We start from the raw sequence: 23,450 nt of genomic DNA, 5'->3' as shown, positions 1-23,450 counted from the left end.
TAGTCGGCGCATTTTTAAGGCACGCACGTTCATAATACTTAAGATCCGTGCGAGTCTCGTTGGGAAATTTAACTGTAGCGCGACGTCGACTAAATAAGTCAATCCCCCTAGCCAATTGTACGCTGCATATTAATTAACTTCCTCAAGCTGTTTGGCTTACGCTAGTTCTGTTACCCGGTAGAGGGTATCAAAAAGCTGGGATCACTTATGTTACGTGTAGACTGACATTTTGAGTATATATAAAGGCCTTATCTGTATCAATTCTCGCGTTAGAGCAATGACTTGTCTCTCTGCATATCCGTCTTAAGGTCAGAGGGGCTCATCATGATATCGCTTTCTATATGTAATTAAGATTATGATGATAAAATTTTGATACCTTATAACGAATATCCAAAATACATATATATATATATATATATATATATATATGTGATATCACGATAAACCTTCTGTTTTATGTCAACTATATATTTTTGATCTCTATCAGCTCTCTCCATCCATACAGTTATGATTTACCTCTCAAAGGCTATCAAAATTGAATCATGTTATGTGTGTTCTGAGAAGACTGCGATTTAGCTTACGTATATATAGTATAGCATATATAGTCTGTATATGTATGATCTGTATGATCTGTATATCAATGTTAATATAGTGTTGACCTGTCTCTGTGCTTTAGTTAAAAGACTAATTTAGAATCAAACGGAAGTTATTCGAAGCTATTGTCAAGCACAAAGTTTATCAAGTCAGCAGACTGATCTGACCACTTATAGAACTGTCACAATTTCTTGTATGAAAAGCTTATTGCAGATAAATGTCGACTGCAAGTTGGACTGCAATATAAATATATAGTTCTGTAATGAACACTCGGATATCTTATGCTAATAACAGTAATTATATGTTGGGACCTAAAGAAACACTCAATCAAATATAAGCCCAAATATCTGAGGAGGGTATTCAGATTGCGACCTACCCATTATTTTTTTGGCGCGACGTAAAAGATAAATCAAAAATGTTTCCATCAAAGTGTGCGGAACTAAGTCTATACAACATAAATTGAAATTCTGAAACAGTTTCAATTTGTTGTTTATCTACACAATTATAATTTGCCATTTGGCGTATCTAAATTTTAGTATTGACAATTCACAGGGCACAAAAGGCACTATGATAAAAAAAGTAGAATAATTTCAAGCGCAGCTCAGTTCAACGATCGTCCAGCTCTACGCTAATACGATATAATATATATTTAATGGCTATAGTCACTGTAGTGTGTGAACGTATATGCATACACACTGTCCACTGTGTGCTTTTTATCTTACTCGCACTGACTACAGCTAAGCCCGAACTATAGATTCTCGGCTCAATATATTTTACATATAAAGTGAACCCGCGCCATCGTCGCAAAGCTGCCATTCGGTTTCCGACAACGACTGACAACAGTTCTCTACGATCTTAAGTGCTGCAGTGATAAAAAAAAAAGTGCAGTCTTTCCCAATTTGAACTAGGGAACTAGAAAACTAAACTCTCGAGCTTTCAATTAGTTATTTAAATTTAATTAAAAAAGTTAACATAAAACATATTTTTATTAAGTGCTGCGAGTTAATTAATTTTGTTTTAGCAAAATGGGTGAGTGAACTATATAACTACTATAAAGCCTATTAAGTCTAAATGTGAATTATACAAATTAATTTAAAAATGTGTACACTGTGTAGTTAAGTTAGAAGAGTATATTAGTTTTGTGCAGAGTTCGTGTTACTATCACTTCTTTGAGGTTAAAGATTTGGAGATTGGAATTTATGCTCATTTATAGTCCTAAATTCCTTATCCTTTTGGATATACCCTTTAAAGCATAAAGTGTTATCGAAGTCATTATATATATATATATATATATATATATATATATTCACATATATATCACTGCCTGATAAGAATATTAAACTCTTTATGGCTATAGCTTGCTTTAAGCTGTAGCTTAGTTGCAGTCAATTTTCCAATTTTCAAGTGGAATCACGTTGAGCTCTTCTCTATTTCTAGTATAGTTTAAGCGAGTATTATGCAGTCGCAAACGCCCTTTCGACCTTGCAACTTGTTTATTATTTGAGTAGTTATCAAACACATTTAAATTCATTAAGTACTCTGTGTGAATTCGTTGGTTCCAACAAATCGAAACCCCTCTAAACATTATTATCAGGCTTCATGGTAATCGACAAGCTATCATCGAGTATAGCGCTTTAGTTTTCATTGGGGCCATGATCAAGTGCTCAACATGGCCAACAGTTTTCATTTGTCGTCGTAGCAGGTAGTCATTTATTTAGTGACTTTACAGCTCCACAGGACGATTCCCTTGAGCTCTATTCAAATTTTATCCTTTTCTTTATAATTTGTGAGTATAAACTGATTAGCGTAGGAAACAATAACAGTTCCATAGTTAAATACGGGTTTATAAATTATATTATACAAAAAGAAGAAATATCATACAGTTTGCAACTAGAATAAAACAAATTTTATATAATATTTTTTTTGAGTTTAGTTAAAAAATTTTAAAAAAATGTTTGTAAAATGTACAGCATTTTTTAATGTAGATTTTAGTTATATTCTGTGTTGAAAAATATATTTTTTTAAATATATAATATATTTCAAGATATGCAAAAAATCATTTTCCTTGCAGATTTTGCAATTTAAAAAAATATGAATATTTTTAAATTATAAAGTCATTTAAGAGCGCATTTGCAGCTTAGAAAATATTTGAAATCAAATTTTATTTGTTAAATTATTTTTTTTTAATTAACAATTTCAGTTAATCATATGTTACGAACTATATTTTAGGTTTTTAATTTATTGCTCGTTTATGAACTCAGCTTAAATTTATTGTGAATATATTCAGTTATATATATATATTTCAGTTAATCATATGTTACGAACTATATTTTAGGTTTTTAATTTATTGCTCGTTTATGAACTCAGCTAAAATTTATTAAGAATATATTGTTGATAAATATATCCAAATTGAAGAGTTCGCTTGTGCAGCCTCTTCCCTGGGAGCCTTTGCAGCTTCTGACGTCACAGTCGCCTGTTAATTGTTATTCGAAAGTTGCCAACACGCGACACTCGACTTTATCTATACAAATGCTATATATGTGTATAACTATATAGTATATATATGTATATATATATAATAAATGCAACCACATGTTTCATTTTTTTGTCTGCCGCCCTCTCACATATTGAATTTTAGCAATGAATGTCTACAGATATTATTGATTAAAGTCGAATTTTGTGACACGCGCAACTGAGTTGTCCGAGAGTGGCCCATATGTTGGCTAATCAAGACGTTTGGACGACTACTTGCTTCCCAATTTGTGTCAATGTGCCACAGCTGATATGGCTATAGTATATAAATATATATGCTATATATATTATGTTGTAATCATGTAGACGTCTATCAAATTATTTAGGGCTAATTATATATCTGCTAATTATATAAGTCAATTAAATATGCCTCGACTAGCAGATGCCCTGGACTATGGGCATTATCTATATATATATATATATATATATATATAAGTTAACACATAACATTTAATATAGGGTATTTCATAAGTTTATAATCAACCCTCGCTATCGCGTGTTTCGTAAGTTAAGAAACAGCCCTCGCAATTGCGACACTGCATACTTTGTATCAGCGCGCTATAACTGCAATGGTCAGCGGCGGTAACCAGATACTTTTGTTTACTGCAAGAGTTTCCGTTATTGCCTAAGATTGCTGAGTCGGCTTGCCGACCATGACATTGTGGTGTGATGCGAGTTTTGGCTTAGCTTAAGTGAAATATTCTATGTAGCTAAAAATCAGTTTTGCATTGAAGTTTGAAGAATAAACCCGCACTACTCCGGCACACCGCCGTAATCAAATTGTTATATTTCTGATCATTGCTGAGCCACAAGGCCAGTTAATAGAAAAGGGGGTGAAGTCAAACCCTCCAACATAATCATCATAAGAAGATTATAATTACCCGACCAACGCTGGACCTGCCACCGACGCCTAGCTCATCGCTGGACCAGCAACTTATTGATTAAGACTATAAATACCCGATCAACGCTGGACCTGCCACCGACGCCTAGTTCATCGCTGGACCAGCAACATATTAATTGGCGCCCAACGTAAAAAAAAAAAAAAAAAAAAAAAAAAAAAAAAAAAAAAAAAAAAAAAAAAATTTTTTTTTTTGGAATTTAAATCATGTAAGTGGATACTCCAGCCAACATTTTTTTTCAAACACAAAATTTCTTAAATTTACTTTATAAAAAATTTGTTAGTACTAGTGAGTATTTCGTATTGCAACAGATTAGATTATAATAATCAGAACCAAGTTTCTGAAATACGTGAGAGTGGCTGCTCTGAGAATTTAGGCTGATAAAAATACTTAGTGTTACTTTCTATGTGTCTAATTCGACCCATCTTTTGACGGCCCGTTTAATTTTTCGCGGCCACTGGCCTGCGCATGCCACGGTTCAGCCAATATAGAAGCCCTCGCGAGCAATCTAGCGACTCAGATTCCGACTGTGACACTCGTATCAGAGTTCCGTCTACAAGACTTATACCGGCAGTTCCTCCACCATCAGATAGAATGGATCCAGATCAGCTTAGGGAAGTAGTAAGAACGGCCATCAGCAATGCCTTAGCCGAACAGGCCGCTGCAAACCAGCAGAGGGAGCAAGCATTGACTCAAAGAATTAATGAGTTAGCTAAACAAATAGCAGCAACAAGCTTTGCCACCCCACAAGTAGTAGCATATTCTGCTATAGAAATTAGAAACGATATTCACTGTGACGAGCCGCTAGATGCCGTCAAGTGCTTACCTGAGTTCGCAGGAGCACAGGAATCTTATGTATCTTGGAGGCAGGCAGCATTAGCCGCTTACGAGATCTTCAGACCACATAATGGCAGTTCTCGTCATTATCAGGCTGTCATCATTATAAGAAGCAAGATTAGGGGCCCCGCAGACGCGGTGCTGGCCTCATTTGGTACTGTACTGAATTTTGATGCGATAATAAATCGCCTAGATTTCACATACAGTGACAAGAGACCAATTCATGTCATTGAACAGGAATTAGGTACCTTGAGGCAAGGTGGCCTGTCCCTGCTTCAATATTACGATGAGGTGGAGAAGAAACTCGCTCTTCTCACTAACAAAGTTAACATGTCATATGAGCCGGCTTTAGCAAAGGGCCTATGTGAAAAATTCCGCGACGATGCGTTGCGTGTGTTCATATCGGGTCTCAAGCGCAGTCTTACAGACGTGCTCTTTGCAGCAAAGCCCAGAGATTTGCCTTCAGCACTAGCTCTCGCACAAGAAGTCGAGTCAAACCATGAAAGGTACGCATTCGCGGCTAACTTCGCAAAAAGTCTAGAAGACAAAGAGCGCAAGCCGCATGCAAAAGCACAGGGTCACCAACAGGAGAGGCATTCGCAACAAGCCGAAACACAAGCTAGCGGTACAAAGAATCCGCACTTTAGCAAGCAAAGCAGGGCCCCAGTGCAGTCTGACCAACGAAGCAGCAGGCAGCACAATAATAATGGCGCACCGGTGCCCATGGAGGTCGATCCTTCCTTCTCAAGGGTCTTGCAGCCCACTCAGGCCCCTGCTTACGCGAATAGGAAGCACCCCGCATCTGACCGCACAAGCGGTCAGAGGAATCAGCAGAGGCTGAATCACGTCACACAAGACGTGGGACAGGGGGCAGAGGCGTATGCTGATGCCGCCTCTAGCGCAGCGGCACAAATCAATGACGATAGTTATGACTCTGAAGCCCTCAATTTTTTAGGAGCAAATCCCTGCTACCCGTCATCAGACGAAGAGTAGCAGGGACTGACATGCGATTCCTCATAGACACGGGCGCGGCCAAGAATTTCATTCGGCCACACGAGGGGTTGAAAGGCGTCCGCTCGGTAGAGTCCCCCTTTAAAATTCATTCCATTCACGGCGAGACACAAATCACACACAAATGCTTTGTTTCAATGTTTGGGTTAAAGGCAACCTTTTTTATTCTGCCGGACTTATCAACTTTTGATGGGATTGTAGGCCTTGACCTGCTAAAGCAGGCAGCTGCTTCGCTTTGTCTAGCTTCAGGACAACTTAAGTGGGGTACGGAGGTCGAACAAATCACCTTCCACACGTGCAAAAATGTAAATTTCACGAATGTAGACTGTGCAGAGGCATCCCCTTTAGCTAGAAGTTCTTTTTTGAAAATGCTAAAAGCTAGACAAAAGGCCTTTGCGGACCCAGACGAGGCGTTGCCGTATAACACATCAGTCGTGGCTACCATTAGGACCACAGATGAGCAACCGATCTATGCCAAGCTTTACCCATATCCAATGGGAGCAGCTGATTTCGTTAACAAAGAAATCAAAGATCTGCTAAAAAATGATATAATTCAAAAGTCCGTCTCTCCCTACAATAACCCAATATGGGTAGTAGACAAGAAGGGTACTGATGAAGCAGGCAATAGGAAAATGAGGTTGGTAATGGACTTTCGTAAACTTAACGAAAGAACCGTGCCTGACAAATACCCTATACCAAATATATCAATGATATTGGGGAATTTGGGAAGAGCCAAATTCTTTTCAACATTAGACCTCAAGTCTGGATATCACCAGATCATACTCGCTGAACGCGACCGTGAAAAAACCGCTTTCTCTGTGAACGGGGGGAAATACGAGTTCAAAAGACTCCCCTTTGGATTAAAGAATGCAGCAAGCATCTTCCAAAGAACCATCGACGACATACTGCGAGAGCAGATTGGCAAATTCTGCTATGTTTATGTCGATGACGTAATCATCTTTTCAGAAGATGAGGAATCCCACATTAAACACGTGGATTGGGTCCTAAAAAGCTTATTTGAAGCAAACATGAGGGTCTCCGTCGAAAAATCACGTTTTTTTAAGAAAAGCGTGAACTTTCTTGGTTTCATAGTCACCAGCACTGGCGCCACGACGGATCCCGAAAAGGTTAGGGCAATACAAGAGTATCCAGAACCTAAAACACTGTTCGAGGTCAGATCATTTCTAGGCCTCGCAAGTTATTACAGATGTTTCATTAGGGACTTCGCCGCTATAGCAAGACCCATCTCGAATATCTTGAAGGGTGAAAATGGAACAGTCAGTAAACATAGGTCCAGAAATATAAAAGTTCAATTCTCTGAAGTGCAGCAAAGGGCGTTTCAGAAATTGCGCGATATTTTGTCATCCGAGAATGTAATGCTTAGGTACCCCGATTTTAAGAAGCCATTCGATCTAACGACCGATGCTTCGGCTCACGGCATAGGTGCAGTTTTGTCACAAGAGGGTCGTCCTATAACAATGATTTCAAGAACATTGAAGGACAGCGAGGTTAACTATGCAACAAATGAGAGAGAGTTATTGGCCATCGTATGGTCACTTGCCAAGTTAAGGCACTATTTGTATGGGGTGAAAGACATTAATGTCTTCACTGACCATCAACCCTTGACCTTCGCAGTTTCGGAATCCAATCCAAATGCGAAGATCAAAAGGTGGAAAGCGCGCATTGACGAGTCTAATGCACGTATCTTCTATAAACCTGGCAAGGACAATCTGGTTGCGGATGCCTTGTCAAGACAACAGCTCAACGCTGTAAATGAACAAGAGATTGAGTCCTGCGCAGCAACGATCCACAGTGAGGTATCACTTACCAACACCATCGAGACAACAGATAAGCCCTTGAACTGTTTTCAAAACCAAATAGTTATAGAAGAGGCGCGTTTCCCCTTAAAACGAAGTTTTATTCTTTTTGGAAATAAGAAACGCCACTTGGTCAACTATACTTGCGTCGAATCGCTGCTAGACGAGCTCGAAGATGTAGTTTCACCCAAATGCGTGAATGCTCTCCACTGTAATTTACACACGCTTGCAATGATACAAGATACATTGGTTCGAAGATACCCGGCCACAAAGTTCTGGCACTGCAAAAATCGCGTAGTGGACGTATTGGCAGTTGGAGAAAGAAGGGAAATTCTCACGGCCGAACATAATAGGGCCCATAGGGCTGCACAAGAGAATATTAAGCAGGTACTCTCGGAGTACTACTTTCCAAAGATGGCAAAAATAGCCAATGAGATAGTACTAAATTGCAAAACATGTGCTAGGGCTAAATACGATAGACACCCCAAAAAACAAGAGATTGGGGAAACTCCGATACCCTCACATGTAGGAGAGATGTTACACATAGACATTTTCTCCACTGACAGGAAATACTTTCTCACTTGCATCGACAAGTTCTCTAAGTTTGCTATTGTCCAACCGGTCCCTTCAAGAACCATCGTGGATCTGAAGCCAGCGTTAATGCAGCTGATGAATTTTTATCCAAAAGCCAGATCCATCTACTGTGACAATGAACCGTCATTGAACTCAGAGACCATCGTGACTATGCTCGCAAACAACTATGGGGTCAGCATTTCAAATGCACCACCATTGCATAGCATCTCGAATGGACAGGTTGAGCGCTTTCACAGCACTCTCTTGGAGCTAGCCAGATGCCTAAAGATCGATAAGGGCATAAGTGACACGGTAGAAGTCATTTTACTGGCTACAACTGAGTACAATAAGTCGATCCATTCGGTCATCGACCAGAGACCAGTTGATGTGGTTCAGGCTCAACCAGATGAGCCACAAGAGAAAATACAAGAAAAGATCAGAAACGCTCAGATGACGCTTAGAGCTAGGGAGAACGCAAATCGGCAGAATAGGGTCTTTGACGTTGGTGACAAAGTTTTGGTCAAGTCCAACCGACGACTCGGAAACAAACTCACACCTTTATGTGATGAGAAGGCCGTGGATGCAGACCTGGGGACCGAGGTCCTCATTAGAGGGAGGGTGGTCCACAAGGACAACCTAAGATGACTCTTGTTTTTTTTTATTTTTAAGCCACTAGGCAAACTTGTATAAGTTAGATATAGTTTTTCAATTTACTTTTAGCCACTTGGCATAGTTTTTATTTTTGGTGGTGGGCAAACCTTTTAAAAAAAAAAAGGTTGCTAAAAAGAAAGGAAACAACCTTATTTCACAGGTTGGGATCCATAGTACTCCTTTTCTTATCAGTGGCTTCGGCACATGTCACCGACTACTCGCGTGCCAAGTACATTCCCATCATCGACGGCGAAATCTTGATATGGGAAGAATACGCCTACGTTAGGCACTCGGCAAACCTCTCAGAATACGTGCGAATTGTGGAAGAAACGGTCAAATTAATTGACATGTTCCCGCTATCCCACATGAAAAAACTTCTGAGTGTGGACACGGTACATCTACAAGACCTATTGGAGGCGTTAGGCACGCATCATAGAGTCGCCAGAAGTTTAGATTTCCTAGGGTCCATACTGAAGGTTGTGGCGGGTACACCTGATGCCAGGGATTTAGAGCAGACTAGATTTACTGAAAGGCAGCTAGTAAATGCCAACAATAGACAGATAGAAATAAACACTAGAGTTCAAGACCAGCTTAACCAGTTGACATTCACTGTCAATAAGATTCTCAAGATAGCCAAAAACTCACAAGTTGACACTAGCCATTTATTCGAGACACTATTGTCTAGAAATAGAATGCTGGTAATGGAGTTGCAAAATTTAATGCTTGCTATTACTCTTGCAAAGGCTAACATTGTTAGCCCAAACATTTTGGACCACTCAGATTTGAAATCAATTTGGCTAGAGGAACCCACCAACACTCCCATAGGAGATCTTATGTCCGTTGCGTCCGTAAAAGTCCTTCAATCCACTAACACTATACATTTTATAATTAAATTCCCAAAGATTAAACAAGCTTGCAGAAAAATTACGATTTATCCTGTCATTCACAAGAATTTCATATTGCGATTGCCTGACAACGTCATAGCCGAATGCGATGGAAAAACCCACACACTGCAGAGTTGCACCGCTTCACCTGGAGCCACCTTTTGTCGTCTGGCATTAGAGAGTTCATGTGCCAAAGAGCTCCATGCAGGTGGCACGGCACACTGTGAAATCCAGCCGAGCAACCTGGAAATAATCACCCACGTAGATGATGGAATCATCATTCTTAACGACGGGTTCGCAAGGATCCAGGTGGATAACGGCACTGAAATCCAAGTACACGGCACGCATCTCATTACGTTCGGGGACCGAGTCGCGATCAACGGGACTCTGTTTTACAACCACAACAACGTACGCAATAGAGTCCCGGGCATTGCCAACTCTCCCTTGCTGAACATCACTGCCAGCCAAGATGTCCTCAGCCTCCCTTATCTTCATCGTTTAAATGAACGTAATTTGGAGGAGATACAGCAATTCAAGAAAGACGCCGGAACTGATCAAGCTTATCGTGTGGCATTCATCATTGGAGCTATATGCTGTGCTTTAATCTACATTGGCCTCACCCTTTGGCGGTTCATCGACGCAAGGAAGTCTGCGAAGCAATTACGAGAAGTCGTCGCCGGAATTGGGTCGGCCGAGGGCGGCCTTACACTTGAAGGGGGAGTAGTTAACACATAACATTTAATATAGGGTATTTCATAAGTTTATAATCAACCCTCGCTATCGCGTGTTTCGTAAGTTAAGAAACAGCCCTCGCAATTGCGACACTGCATACTTTGTATCAGCGCGCTATAACTGCAATGGTCAGCGGCGGTAACCAGATACTTTTGTTTACTGCAAGAGTTTCCGTTATTGCCTAAGATTGCTGAGTCGGCTTGCCGACCATGACATTGTGGTGTGATGCGAGTTTTGGCTTAGCTTAAGTGAAATATTCTATGTAGCTAAAAATCAGTTTTGCATTGAAGTTTGAAGAATAAACCCGCACTACTCCGGCACACCGCCGTAATCAAATTGTTATATTTCTGATCATTGCTGAGCCACAAGGCCAGTTAATAGAAAAGGGGGTGAAGTCAAACCCTCCAACATAATCATCATAAGAAGATTATAATTACCCGACCAACGCTGGACCTGCCACCGACGCCTAGCTCATCGCTGGACCAGCAACTTATTGATTAAGACTATAAATACCCGATCAACGCTGGACCTGCCACCGACGCCTAGTTCATCGCTGGACCAGCAACATATTAATTTATACATATGGAAAATTACTTATTAAATAACTTTAGCTCTAGCTATGCAATCTTCATGAAATTTTGAGAACATAAATATGACATCTCAATATGCATGCAAAGACGTCACCTGTGTTTGTTATCAAAATTAAAAGCAACTCGAAAGAGGGAGCAGGAAACATTACTTGGAAAATATTGATTTAAGGGTAAAAATAAAGAAGTGGAAGTAATAAAATATTGATAAGGGTAATGGAAGTATTAGTATTATAATAAATATTTTTATAGCAAAGATTAACTTGAAATTCAAACTATTATTTAAACAGTATTAAAACTAAAAACACAACGATTTCTGACTGAAATAACAACTAACAACTAAGAGATTCTGACTAAGCAAAGCTGAGTTGGTAGACTTATCTCAACTTGCATCTAGCTCATTGTTACCAGCGTCTAATCGTCTGCAGAAACCTTTTTTTGGAATATTAAAATCAGTTTTGTTGTTAGATTGATTACTATAAAGGAAGTCAGTAGAAATCAGTATTCAAACCTCGAAAGCTAACCACGACCAAGACTATGTGTTACTCCTATTAAGGCTATCAAATTTCTTTGAAGTTAAGAGCAAAAGGCGCTTGGAATATATCGAAAAACTTGATATTGCTATATATTTCTATTAAATTAATATTCTAGTATATATAATCTCTAGTAAGTATTTAGAAAGTTACCCATAGAGTGGGTCTGCCTGCTTCAAGGTCTGCCTACATTTCTCTATGCAAATTCAAATTAGCTAAATCCTGACTTGGCAGAGTTTTTCCTGAAATAACCAGTTAAGAGTGTGAACGTTAGATAATCTGTGCACATATCTACCGAAAGTGCCCAAGTATCTATGCACGTACGTCTATTACCTAAGCCAATTAAGTGTTTTTGATGACAAAATCAAGTCAACAGCTTCGTAACAAATATGATTTGTTATTTTTATTTTTTTTTTTTGCTAGCGAGTGCAGCGTAAACAATTAACGGAAATTACTAAAAAATTACGTGGACTAGGAATATTTGATTCTTGTTAGGCCCACATTACCTGGCATAGGTAGCTTTAGCTGTAGCTGTAGATGTGCGCATGTATTTGTGTGTTACAGGTGCCCTCATCGAACTGGCGACTTAAGGCTGAAGTGGGTCGAGCTGAGCAAACAAATTGAGATTGGATGAGAAGCGCTGCCTTATCGCCTGGGTCGGTTCAAGTGCAAAATGCACACAAGTGGCGCAACAACACAAAATTCTGTACAAAATGACAGTTCAGCCGTAGTCGCAGTTGGCTGCATCGATCCGAGAACAGAGCAGCACAGCACAGAGCATACAAACGTAACGATGATTGAGTACTAGATGATGTGCAGGGGTTTTCTGATAAGATAATGCACTTTTACATTCGCCTCACACACACACACGCATCATCGATTGTATATTGACTTAAGGTCCCCAAAATACGAAGAAAACCTTTAAATTCATGCGACTCGCTGTGCGCTTCAGCATTTCGAGTCTCAGTTTTAAGGCTTACGGTTGACAAGTCTTATTTTCATTACGATTCTATATATATATATATATATATATATTTATTATATATATCGAGTGCATTCTTGTTAAGCTTCCATGTAAGGATTATTCAGAAAGTGAAATGAGTGTTTCAAAGCTTGCCTTTAGACAAAAATATATATATAAATAATAAATAATAAATATATATATGATTAATATATAATATATTTGGTGTCAATTGTAGGACAGAAAATAATACTAATAATAATAATAATATTAATAATCATTAGTAGCTTTGTTCAGCGTGCAATTAAAATGATTTGTAATTTGTGGCAAGGGCTCATTAAATGTTAAAGTCACTTATATCGCAGCAGAGCTGAAATCATTTGTATTTTTATAGAAAAAAATTAGCTTTTTGCTTTTTGGCTTTGTCCAATGGAAACACGTTAATTAAATACGTTTTAAAACGAAACCTAAACAATAACTAGGCAAAAAATGATTTCCGTAAATATATGTAATTTATTTGTTCACGCGGCGTATACGCAATGGATTGAGTCCGTTTTAATGTGTGAACTCTTGACCCCTTGCAGCTGCTACACGTGAGCAAGCCAGATGCCAACAATGAGTAATCAGCTGGGCGAGAAACGGCAACAGTCCTACACAGAAGTAAGCTCCTTCCAGATGAGCGACGGCTTAGCACACAACATGGAACCGGTGAAGACGAGTCGCATCTTTCTGGCTGCTGTGGCAGGTGAGTTGACTGCAGTCATGGCTTCTTCAACATATGAGAGACTCAAGTTGAATCCCATTTGAATAGCCAATTTATCCGCCTTTGGGATAGGCATCTGCCTGGGCTGGACATCGCCCATTGGACCAAAGCTTAAGAGTCCAGATACCTCGGACTCGCCTCTGGACAGACCCATAAGCTCTGACGAAGATGCGTGGATATCTTCGCTAATCGCAATTGGCGCCTTGGTGGCACCCTTCTTGGCTGGTCCAATGGCGGATCGGGTCGGACGCAAGTGGGTGCTGCTCACCAGCAACGTTTTCTTCTTGCTCGCCTTTGCGCTCAACATGGTGGCCTCCGAGGTCTGGATCTTGTACTTGTCTCGTGTGGTTCAGGGATTCGGCGTTGGCTTTGTCATCACCGTACAGCCAATGTACGTGGGTGAGATTTCCACAGACAATGTACGCGGTGCCACCGGCTCACTGATGCAGCTCTTCATTGTTTGTGAGTAGCCAGACTACGATGTTTCCCGAGACAGGATTAACTCTTTCTGCTGGTCTTTTCTTCTGTTAAGGTGGCATTTTGTATGCCTATGCCATTGGCCCGTTTGTATCCTACCAGGCGCTGCAGTGGTGCTGCATTGTGGTGCCCATCATCTCAGATGCGGTGTTCTTCTTCATGCCCGAGAGTCCCTACTATTTGGCCGGTAAGGGCCGCAAGACAGCTGCTCTGCGCTCGCTGCAGTTTCTGCGTGGACAGAGCGCTGAGGGTGTGCACGACGAGATGGCGATGATACAGGCCAATGTCGAGGAGTCCATGGCCAACAAGGGCACAATGCTCGATCTCGTCAAGGTGTACAGCAATCGCAAGGCGCTGCTCATATGCGCCGGCCTCATCAGCTTCCAGCAGCTATCGGGCATCAATGCGGTGCTCTTCAACAGCCAGTCGATCTTTGCCAGCGCCAAAACCGGTCTGGATCCGGCCATTGCCACCATAATTATTGGCTGCGTCCAGGTTGGCGCATCCGGTCTGACGCCCCTCGTTGTGGATCGCATGGGCAAGAAACTGCTTCTGATCATGTCGGCCAGTGTGATGAGCATCGGTCTGGCGGCCTTAGGTGGCTTCTTCTACATGCAGTTGGTCGTGGGGGATATTTCCAATGTGATTTGGCTGCCAGTGCCCGCATTAATCATCTACATTGTCGTCTACTGCGTGGGCTTCGGTCCATTGCCATGGGCCGTGCTCGGTGAAATGTTTCCGGCGAATGTTAAATCATCGGCCTCCTCTGTGGTGGCCAGCACCTGTTGGATTCTCGGCTTCCTGGTCGCGCGCTATTATCCGGCTCTGGATGCACTTGGGTCCCACTATGCATTCTGGTTCTTTTCCGGATGCTGCATGCTAGCATTATTTTTTGTCTTATTCTTCGTGATAGAGACTAAGGGCATGAGTTTGAAGGAGATTCAGATTCGTCTCGGCGAAAAGTAGAACTAGATTTAATCGTGATGTACAGATTGTGTAGTAGAGCCTTGCTGATCCTATAAGCTTAAGTTGTATACGCAAGTATTTCTTTATCTATTTATAAGAATATTGTTAATTTTTTATACACTAACATTCACTAAAATAAATTTCTATAAGATTTGCATAAACTTATGTTTATTTCATTGATAGGGGAAAGTGGTAGATGGAGAAAGAACTGTGAGAATGATAAAGAGTTATGGAGAGTGAGGGAGAAAGCGTGTCTTCGAGAGATAGAGAGAGTGCGAGAGTGAGCGGCCGACACAAAGAATTAAGAATTTAAGTAAATTTAAATGCTTACATATTTTATGTATACAAATGATAATTATATATTAAAATTTATATTTTCCATTTAGCCTTCACACCTTTAAAATACGTCAAATTTAAGGTTTCAAACATCCCGCGTATTTACCATAACATAAAGCTAAGTAACGTATCAAAGTTTTATATTTACCAGCAACAGTCCATCAACGCACTCTTTTCGATAAGTGCTGTTATTGTTACGCGCATATCGGTAAAACAAGAAATATCGCTAAAAAGAGTATATCGATAGACCGACATGCTTCAGCCCTGGATTTTGTTGCTCTTGTGTTTTTCGTATGCTTTTGCAGCGACTTTCGTCAGTTTCATTGCAACTCTTGGACGTGTAGGGTGTGTCGCGCGGGCATTTTTGTGTGGTAATTTGTTGTGTCAGCGCGTAGCGTAGCTGTGTTTAGAGCTTCTATGCAAGTGTGTGTATATGAGTGGCACTGTCTGTGCAAAACAACGTAGAGTGTTAAATAAATTAAATTAACGACAAACAATTGAAACGCAAACATAAGCAAAATAAGTTAATTTAATAGTATTTTATATATCAGACACAGCATACGCGTAATCAAAAAACCAAATGCCAAAAAAGAGCTAGCACCGACAACCGAAGACAAGACACACACACACACTAAAACACAAATATCAATGCCGTTATAAATGTTTTTTTCACATGCAAATAAAGGTATCAGCTTTTGTTTACACTTAAGCGCGCCGGGAGTGCGTACGGCTCTGTGTGTGTGAGTGTGTGAGTGTGTGCGTGCGTTTGCACAAGTGCTTGCAGTTATTGCTGTTGTTATTGTTGTTGTTGTAGCTGAGTGTTTGTGAACTGCTGCGCTGCATCCTGCTTTTAATGCACATCCAATTGGCAGACACAGCGTCAAACGATGCTAGCAACATTTAAGACCATCTCCTCCACGGCCTTACCACCCCATCAGAGCCGCTGACACGGGAAGTGGAAGTGATGTCATCGCATTTGCCTGCCGCTGCAGTCGACAAGAAAAAACTTTACTATAAACGCCGACATTCTACAAATATAGGAGCAACAACCAAATAGCCGCATAGCATAGCACAGCCTTATTCCAATTGCTCCGGATTCTAAAGAGAACGCGTGGAAAATGCCTCGGCTGCTTTCCCATTTACATTTACAGTTGCAACGGCCGCCACAGCTGCTGCTGTTGTTGTTGTTGTGTGTGTTGTTCAACATATGCTTGCAACACGTCGTTGTCGTCACAGCTGACAACTTGGAGTCAAAAGGTGAGTCCGCCGTCTGCCTAAGGGAACTTCCTCTAAACCATTGACTTTCCCTTTGGAAATATCTTGGCAAAATATGTAGACAGACCTAATTTATATACAGTTTTGCACAAAGAAGGAACAAAATGAGAGAAAAAAAACCAGTTAGCAATCAAGTTCAGAGAGCTTGCGCACAGTGGGGCAAGCTTCGTGAGCAACTAAAGCTAATCAAAATGTGAAGCTTTACATTTCATAAAACAGCTTTAACTGTGCAGTAAAAAGAACCTTTGATGATATTAAAAAAAGTATAAAGATCATAAATTTTTACGGGCTCAATTATTACTTAAGAAGCTCATTAATATGTTCTTTACGATATTAACCAATGTCTGGCCGCTTTTCTTGGGGCTTTAATAACCTTCAGCTTGTAAAACCAGATTTCCTGTTTAGATCTTCTTTTTGTTTACTGATTGATAAGACAACGTGAGCGAGGATTGTTAAGATGTGATTCATAAGTGAATCAAAATAAATATTCACAAATTTTCATAAGTAAAATACAATTTGTAGTGAATAAATAAAACTGGAAATTAAAAACTTTTTTTTAAAGATTTATATGCTTTTGCATTTTTGATTTATCTAAATTTTATTAAATAAATTTATTATTGTTTTATTTATTTATTGAATTAAATTAACTAACAAATGTATTTAATTATTTATTAATTATATAATAATAATAATATAATAATATAATATAATAATAATATATTACTGAGTGCTTGAATTCATTTATCAAGCTGTTTTTCGTATACCAAAATTTTAGAATTTGACTTAATCATAAATTATTATTTACAAAAAGTAAATACTTAATTTTCAATAAATAAATAAATGAACTTTTTTATGGCAATGAATACATTTTAAACAATAAATATTCAAAAAACTATTAATACAATAAAAAGTTTTCAACGCAGTTTTTCTTTTGTATTTAAAAACTACAAAGTTCTCTGAAGTTCACCAAAAAGTTTTCAAAACTTTGTTTTTTTTTATTTCGAAAAGCCAAAATAAAGTTCTCAGAAGAGGTCAAGCTAAATAAAACAAAAAGTTAAAAGTGTTAAAATCCAAATTTATTTCATAAAAGTTTAAACTTTCAACTTTGTTTGCCGAAACGGAAATAAATCTAAGAGCTGAAATTTGCTTAGATTTAATTGTTTTCTAACTTGTTTAGGCTCTCAATTTGTTTGTAGAGTATTTGGTAGTCGTGCACTTTCCAAGCTTTCAACTACCTTAACTACTTCTGTTGCCCTTTGTCAGTTTTGCACGTGCACGTTCAGGTCTCTCGCTTGGCCTTTGTCATCGTCTCCATCTGTGGCTGGGGTCTTGTGTCTCTTGGAGCACTTGTGTCTCACTCGGCTTCACTTTTCAGCTATCTGCAAGAGTAGTTTTTTTGTCAACCTTTTGTCTATTGTAGCATGTCTTATCTGTGTGTGTGTGTTTGCCGTTTAGTGTCTAAATGTTGATTTTATCAAAAGCGCCAGCTTTATCAAAATCTCACGTAGTCACTCAGATATGAAGGCGCTAGCTTCACGCGTTTAGATTGTTTCTCTTTTTTTGCCAAATAAGGTTTCTCCACATGTTTTACTTTTTGCTTTTAAATGTAAATTTTGTTTAATACCTTCACTCACTTAGTCGACCAAACAGCAAAAAATCGATACAAATATATATATATATATATATATATATATATATATTCTGGTTGAATTGCGTGCTACTTTTACTCTCATTGTTTTCGATTTATCTTGATTTACTTATTTTTTGCACAAATTAAATGCCTAAACTTTCTTTTATTTATTTTTTGGTTGTGCTTTGCCTGATTGCATTTTGCGGCCACTGTACTTATCTATTTTTTGTTGCTCTCTATATCAGTTATATGGAAACATATTCCCAATATGGTCGCCCTCATAAGGTCAGCGCGCCTTAAATGCCAATTGGTGCTTTTGCGAATTCATTTTGGCCAACGTCAATGTGAGTTGGGGCCAACTCTTTTTTGGTAACGCGTTGCTAGCTTAGCTTTTGCCATTTTTATTATTTATACACAACAATGACACAATCAAGCTGTCAGTGAGGTAATGGTAATTACATATAAGTGTATAGCAACAAGTTTTGAACGCACAGTTAATACCTGCGGCCAATTACCTGCTAAATAATTGCAAAAGTGTATAGAATTTTTATCAGCCGAGGACTGCCGAAGATTCAATGCTCTAGCAGACAGAGAAATTTCAGATTAAAACTTATTAAAAGATAGGCTTTTGCTTCATAATAGAATAATCATGGGAAAAACTAGTTAAAGCTTGATTGAATCTTAAAAGTTTTGTATTATGAACCCAGCCAGACAACTTCTTCCAAAAATACTCAGTCTTGGTCTGAAAATTGCAATATTAACGTGAGGCAAATAAATCTATCTTAATACGAAAAACCATCTATCGAATATATCTAAAAATTATCATTATAATACATTCATAAAGTCGATGTCCATCAATGTTAGCCCCAGCTCATGTTTATCTTAAAAAAATATCAAACTAATTACTAAGCAAGGAAATTTAGCTCTTTTGGTTGTTGTTGAACTTCTTCCCGTTTGGCAGCAGCAAATTTAGCAAATTGTCCATTTCCTTGAGCTCTTTTATCTCCCGGGCATCTGTGCATCTTTTGTGTGTGTTTTTCTTTCAATTCTAATTAGCCGTTGTCTGTCTAATTACGAGCGCAGAATACAATTTGCTACAATCTCAATTGAGTTTAGGTGGAACGGAGCTCGGCTTAGGCACGTTCTTTGAATGGCCAACGCCCGAAATCCACTTGAAAGACGCAATTTATGCAAATGTCAACAAATGTGAAGAGGTCCGAGTGGAGTTGGATCACGTTGGAATATGCATGCTCAGGCTTCCGTTTGAGTGCCGCTCTCCAAGATGTTGCCACAGAGTGCGTGTATCCATTTAAATTCTTTTGACCTGACTCAATCAAGTCAAGCTTGAAGACTGCCATGCTCAAGAGCTGTGCGTAAATGTAAATGTAAATGTAAATGTTACAGCCGTAAATTGAGTTGATTTTCAATTAAGCTACGATGGAGACGACGAACAACGATGATGATGATGATGATGATGATGGGGTTGAGGTTGCTGTTGATGATGACCACTCGAGTTGATGAATCAAATTACTAGAGTGGAATTATAGATGTGTCGTTCTCTTGTAGTACAGTAGTCTAACGCTACATGAAACTCTTCAAATTTGAGGAAGATACTCTGTTTTGAAATCGTGTTTGTGTGCAATAAAAACCTTAGCTTAACTAATTGAGATTACGAAGTTATTATACTTCAAAGAGCTGAGTTTAATATTATCAAATTTGAATAAAAGAGAAGTTGGTATCAAGAAATTTAAATAAAACAATACTTATATTTATGTGATCTCAACAACTACCATCGCTTCAATAAACGTGTTTATAAGATCTTATCTACAGCTTATGAAGTCAGTAATTTTTTTCTCACGTCTGTTGCTTGTTTATAAACTTTTCTCAACAAATGCAACCTATAAAGCAAATTACTAAAAAAAAAGTTTATCTCAATTTCTGTCACTTCTGTCTGATTGCCGAGTGATCACTGTACGTACAAATTGCATTTAAGGTGGCAGACAACGTGTCAGTAAATGCGCTCAGCTCAGGTTTGTTGGGCTCCCACGACCAGGCGTACCAGGCCGGGACCACAAAGACAATGACGCATATTAATGAATATTTGGTCGAGTCGCTGCTTCGAGCTGCTTTGTATTAATAATAGTCAAAGCTTGCCACATGAGCTGGCAAGCCGTTCCATGCGGCATATGTGGCACAGTGTGGCAGGCCCCTTTTGTATAGGTGTTTCCAGGGCGCGTTGTAGCTTGTGTAGGTGGCATTGTTGCCAGCGCAAATTATCACGGTTTCTGCATTACAAATTGAATAATTTAAATGGAAATCAATAAAAGTAATCTGAGTTTTGTTGCTGTCTTTGTTATATAATTGTTGCACTCGAGAGTCAGGTTTAACTCTTGACTGCGGCACGTGTGGCTAAATAATGGCTAAGGGTTGCTGCAGCCAACGCATTCGCCTGGATTATGGCCAAATGAATGCGTGACACATGCGAAGAAGTGCAACAGAATCATATAAATGAAGTTCTTCGGGGTGTATTCGCCACGATTATTTGTGACTCTATTCCTCGAGCAGGGTGGATGCGTACCACAGCTGGCAGACAATGGTAAACTCTCATTGCCGGCGGATTAGTCACCAGACAGCGACTGAAGGGGAACTGTTTGAACTAGCCAGGAAATTAAAGTTTATGGCTTTGGCTAACTTAAAGTAGCTGTGCCTCGTTTTATTACTAGCAAAAGCTATAAAGAAACACTTTAATGAAATATTATATTTCTTAGTTATAAAGACTTGTTGAGAGACCTGTGGGGCATAAGAGTTGATACGGTTATATCTCAGAATATTCTTAAGATTAGAAGTACTTTTTTAAAGATTCTTTCATTGAGGCAGGTTATTCTAGTGAAATAAAAGGCTTGACTGTTAAACATATATAGTATAGTTTAAATAATCACATCATCTTTGTCTTACACTCGACTTCTATTTCTATTTCATACACAAAGCACTCGAATGCATTGTTTATGTTATGTTGTGAGGCATGCTGAGAGTCGTCTGTGTTGCTGAGGCTTTCTTCAGTCAGACTCTTAGCCAGGGAGGTAATCAAAACAAGGAAATGCTCGCAACTCTGCAGACAACCATTGACAATGCAGCGCCTTGATTGAGAAATTCCAAACGGAGGTGCGCATGATGATTAATCAAAAAAAAAGTGAAAAACAAAAACATAATAAAAAGTGTAGACGGAGCAGCAAAAGTAGAAAAATAAATAAGTGAAACGTGGGGACCTAATGGAAATGAGCAGCAAATGCATAAACAATGTTGCTCGTTGCGAAGATGCCCTGTAAAATAAGAAAAAGAAACGAAATATATATGTGAAGAGAAAAGAAAATGTTAAGCAATAATTGAGCTCAGATAAGTGTAACTGATCAATAAATCGATATTGATCAGTTATCGATATTATGAAACCGGCTTTGAAGCATAAAAATTTAAAAACTGAATCACTTTTTATCAGATCAATTAATAGATACTTATCAATGTAATTAAACAATTAAAAAACTCAATCATTTTATTTAACAAAAATGCAACTGATATATATTTATTGATATACTGATAGACCGCTTCATAAAATATATCAATCACAGGTGTAAAGACTTTAAAGACTTTACACTGACCGAAATGTAACTGAATGATATTTATCGATACTTAAGCTTAACCAATTGAGATAGCTTAATCACTTCACAATCTTTACTAGCCCTCAGACATTTTTAATTAATTACAGGGTATATTAATGCTCTGCCTGACGCTTGTTCGGTCTGCTTAATTTATGCTTTCAGCTATCCGAATTGTGCATATAGCTTGCCTAATGTCTTCCATCTGACTGGCATGAACAATGATGCTAAGTACAATAAATGTGCTAGCTACATGCAGACATACATACACACATACACACATACACACATATCTATATTTGCAACGGAAATGCGACAACACGCTAGACTGGCCAAGCGAGTAGCTCTGCCGTGCAAGGGCTTGGCCAATATTCATACCTATATTCGGACAGTGGTTTAACTGAATGCATGAATCATTTGCAAAATGTTGCAATTTCATGTTGAACAGGAAAACTTCACAATTGAGTAAAAAAAATAGTAAAATTTTTGACATCGAATCAGTCATGCAATCAGCTTTGCTGCTCTTTCACTGATGGCTAGGCAAACGTGTGTTAGTGTGTGCGTAGGTGTGTGCTTATTTTGAAAACTAAACAAAATAATAACAACAACAACGGCAACAGAAATTAATGCTACGACATCCACCGTATGATGTCGCCATCGACGAGGTTCACTGAACTGCAACACTCGACAAATTTTCTGTTTACGTCCCGTACAATTTTTGTTTTTATTTGATTTAATTTTTTTAAATTTCTTACACAATTTAAAATACTTTTTAAAAGCTTGTGTTAACTTAAATATCTTGTCAAATCACTCACACAAAATATTGTTAAGCAATTAACGTAATTATCGAATTAATCAATTGGATTTAAGATTTAAAATTTACTTGGAATAAGATAGTTAAATAGGAATAAGATAGTTAATGAGTTTCAATTAAGAATATCTTAAATATTTTGTAACTTTATTTCAGCTCCTCTTGGTTGTTATTGACTTACTTTAAGATATATGTGGAAATATTAAAACATTTTTACGATAGCTTAAAAACTCATTAACCTAAGTTCAGTAGTTGTGCAACTTGTCGTAAATACTTACGAGCCCAGCTCAATGAGTGGCCTTACGCAAGCTCTTCTTCAGCTATCTAAGAAACCACTAAAAATAATGCATTCACAACCAGTAATGCTTAGGAAAACGACGTTGGAGAGCGCCAAGTGCTAATTGAATTAACACTCCAACTCTAATATTTATGTATTTCTATTTATATCACGCTCTCTTCGATCTCTCACTCTCTCTCTTTTCGTATTTCTTTTTATTGTATTCTTAGTTTGTCAAATTCTCCCCCTTAAGTCTCTCTATCTTAGACTCGCAAACTTTATCCTTCTTTTTCTGCATCTTTCTCTATGCCTTTCTTACTCTCTCACACATTCTTTGTCTCTCTTCTCATTATCGAGCGAGAAAAAAGAGCTAAAAGGGCCTGCTTCTCTCTCGATATTTTATTGCTTCTCACTCTCTATCTCTCTATTTTTCCCTCTTTCTCTGACTCTCAGTTTCTCCTATCATACTCTCACTATCCCTCTTTATCTTTCTTCCCTACCTCTCTCACACAGTCCCGCTGTTGCTTTTGCACTTCCTTTTTCGAGCAACATTCTTAAACGTTCCATATAAGTGACCTCAAATAGCCTAAATAGCCAAATATGCATAGAGAAATGTGCAGGCATTAAGTATATTTTCTAAGAGCTTAAAAGATT

General features: G+C 38.6%; 2 protein-coding genes across 4 annotated transcripts in view; both read left to right on the top strand.

The window, feature by feature from the left end:
* Window positions 1-1,590: 1,590 nt before the first annotated feature.
* On the top strand, window positions 1,591-14,927 carry LOC115483345 (facilitated trehalose transporter Tret1). Of its 3 annotated transcripts, none has more exons than XM_030224849.1 (4): window positions 1,591-1,623; window positions 13,196-13,356; window positions 13,423-13,836; window positions 13,907-14,926. In XM_030224849.1, the coding sequence occupies exons 2-4, from the start codon at window positions 13,218-13,220 to the stop codon at window positions 14,815-14,817; spliced, it is 1,464 nt and encodes a 487-aa protein (XP_030080709.1). In that variant the 5' UTR covers window positions 1,591-1,623; window positions 13,196-13,217; the 3' UTR covers window positions 14,818-14,926. The 3 variants fall into 3 exon arrangements, with proteins under 3 accessions (XP_030080709.1, XP_030080708.1, XP_030080707.1); XM_030224848.1 differs by lacking the exon at window positions 1,591-1,623 and adding an exon at window positions 2,265-2,380; XM_030224847.1 differs by lacking the exon at window positions 1,591-1,623 and having other exon boundaries at window positions 13,218-13,356; window positions 13,907-14,927.
* Window positions 14,928-15,904: 977 nt separating this feature from the next.
* LOC111595681 (disintegrin and metalloproteinase domain-containing protein 12) overlaps window positions 15,905-23,450 on the top strand; it is a 37,533-nt gene continuing 29,987 nt past the window's right edge. The window contains exon 1 of the mRNA XM_023309519.2: window positions 15,905-16,410. Coding sequence (XP_023165287.2) covers window positions 16,272-16,410 — 139 coding nt within the window. The 5' untranslated portion in view covers window positions 15,905-16,271. The remainder of the gene's footprint in view (window positions 16,411-23,450) is intronic.

This window comes from Drosophila hydei, unplaced genomic scaffold, assembly GCF_003285905.1.
Source record: "Drosophila hydei strain 15085-1641.00,03,60 unplaced genomic scaffold, DhydRS2 tig00008119-arrow-pilon, whole genome shotgun sequence".
Classification (NCBI taxonomy): domain Eukaryota; kingdom Metazoa; phylum Arthropoda; class Insecta; order Diptera; family Drosophilidae; genus Drosophila; species Drosophila hydei.
Note: the sequence above shows the minus strand (reverse complement) of the source record. Positions and strands in the feature narration are given on the sequence as shown.

Coding starts and splice junctions, on each gene's coding strand:
- LOC115483345 (XM_030224847.1), top strand. CDS start 13,218: ATGCCAACAATGAGTAATCAGCTGGGCGAGAAACGGCAACAGTCCTAC. Junction 13,357..13,422: donor CTTTCTGGCTGCTGTGGCAG/GTGAGTTGACTG, acceptor CCATTTGAATAG/CCAATTTATCCGCCTTTGGG. Junction 13,837..13,906: donor GATGCAGCTCTTCATTGTTT/GTGAGTAGCCAG, acceptor TCTTCTGTTAAG/GTGGCATTTTGTATGCCTAT.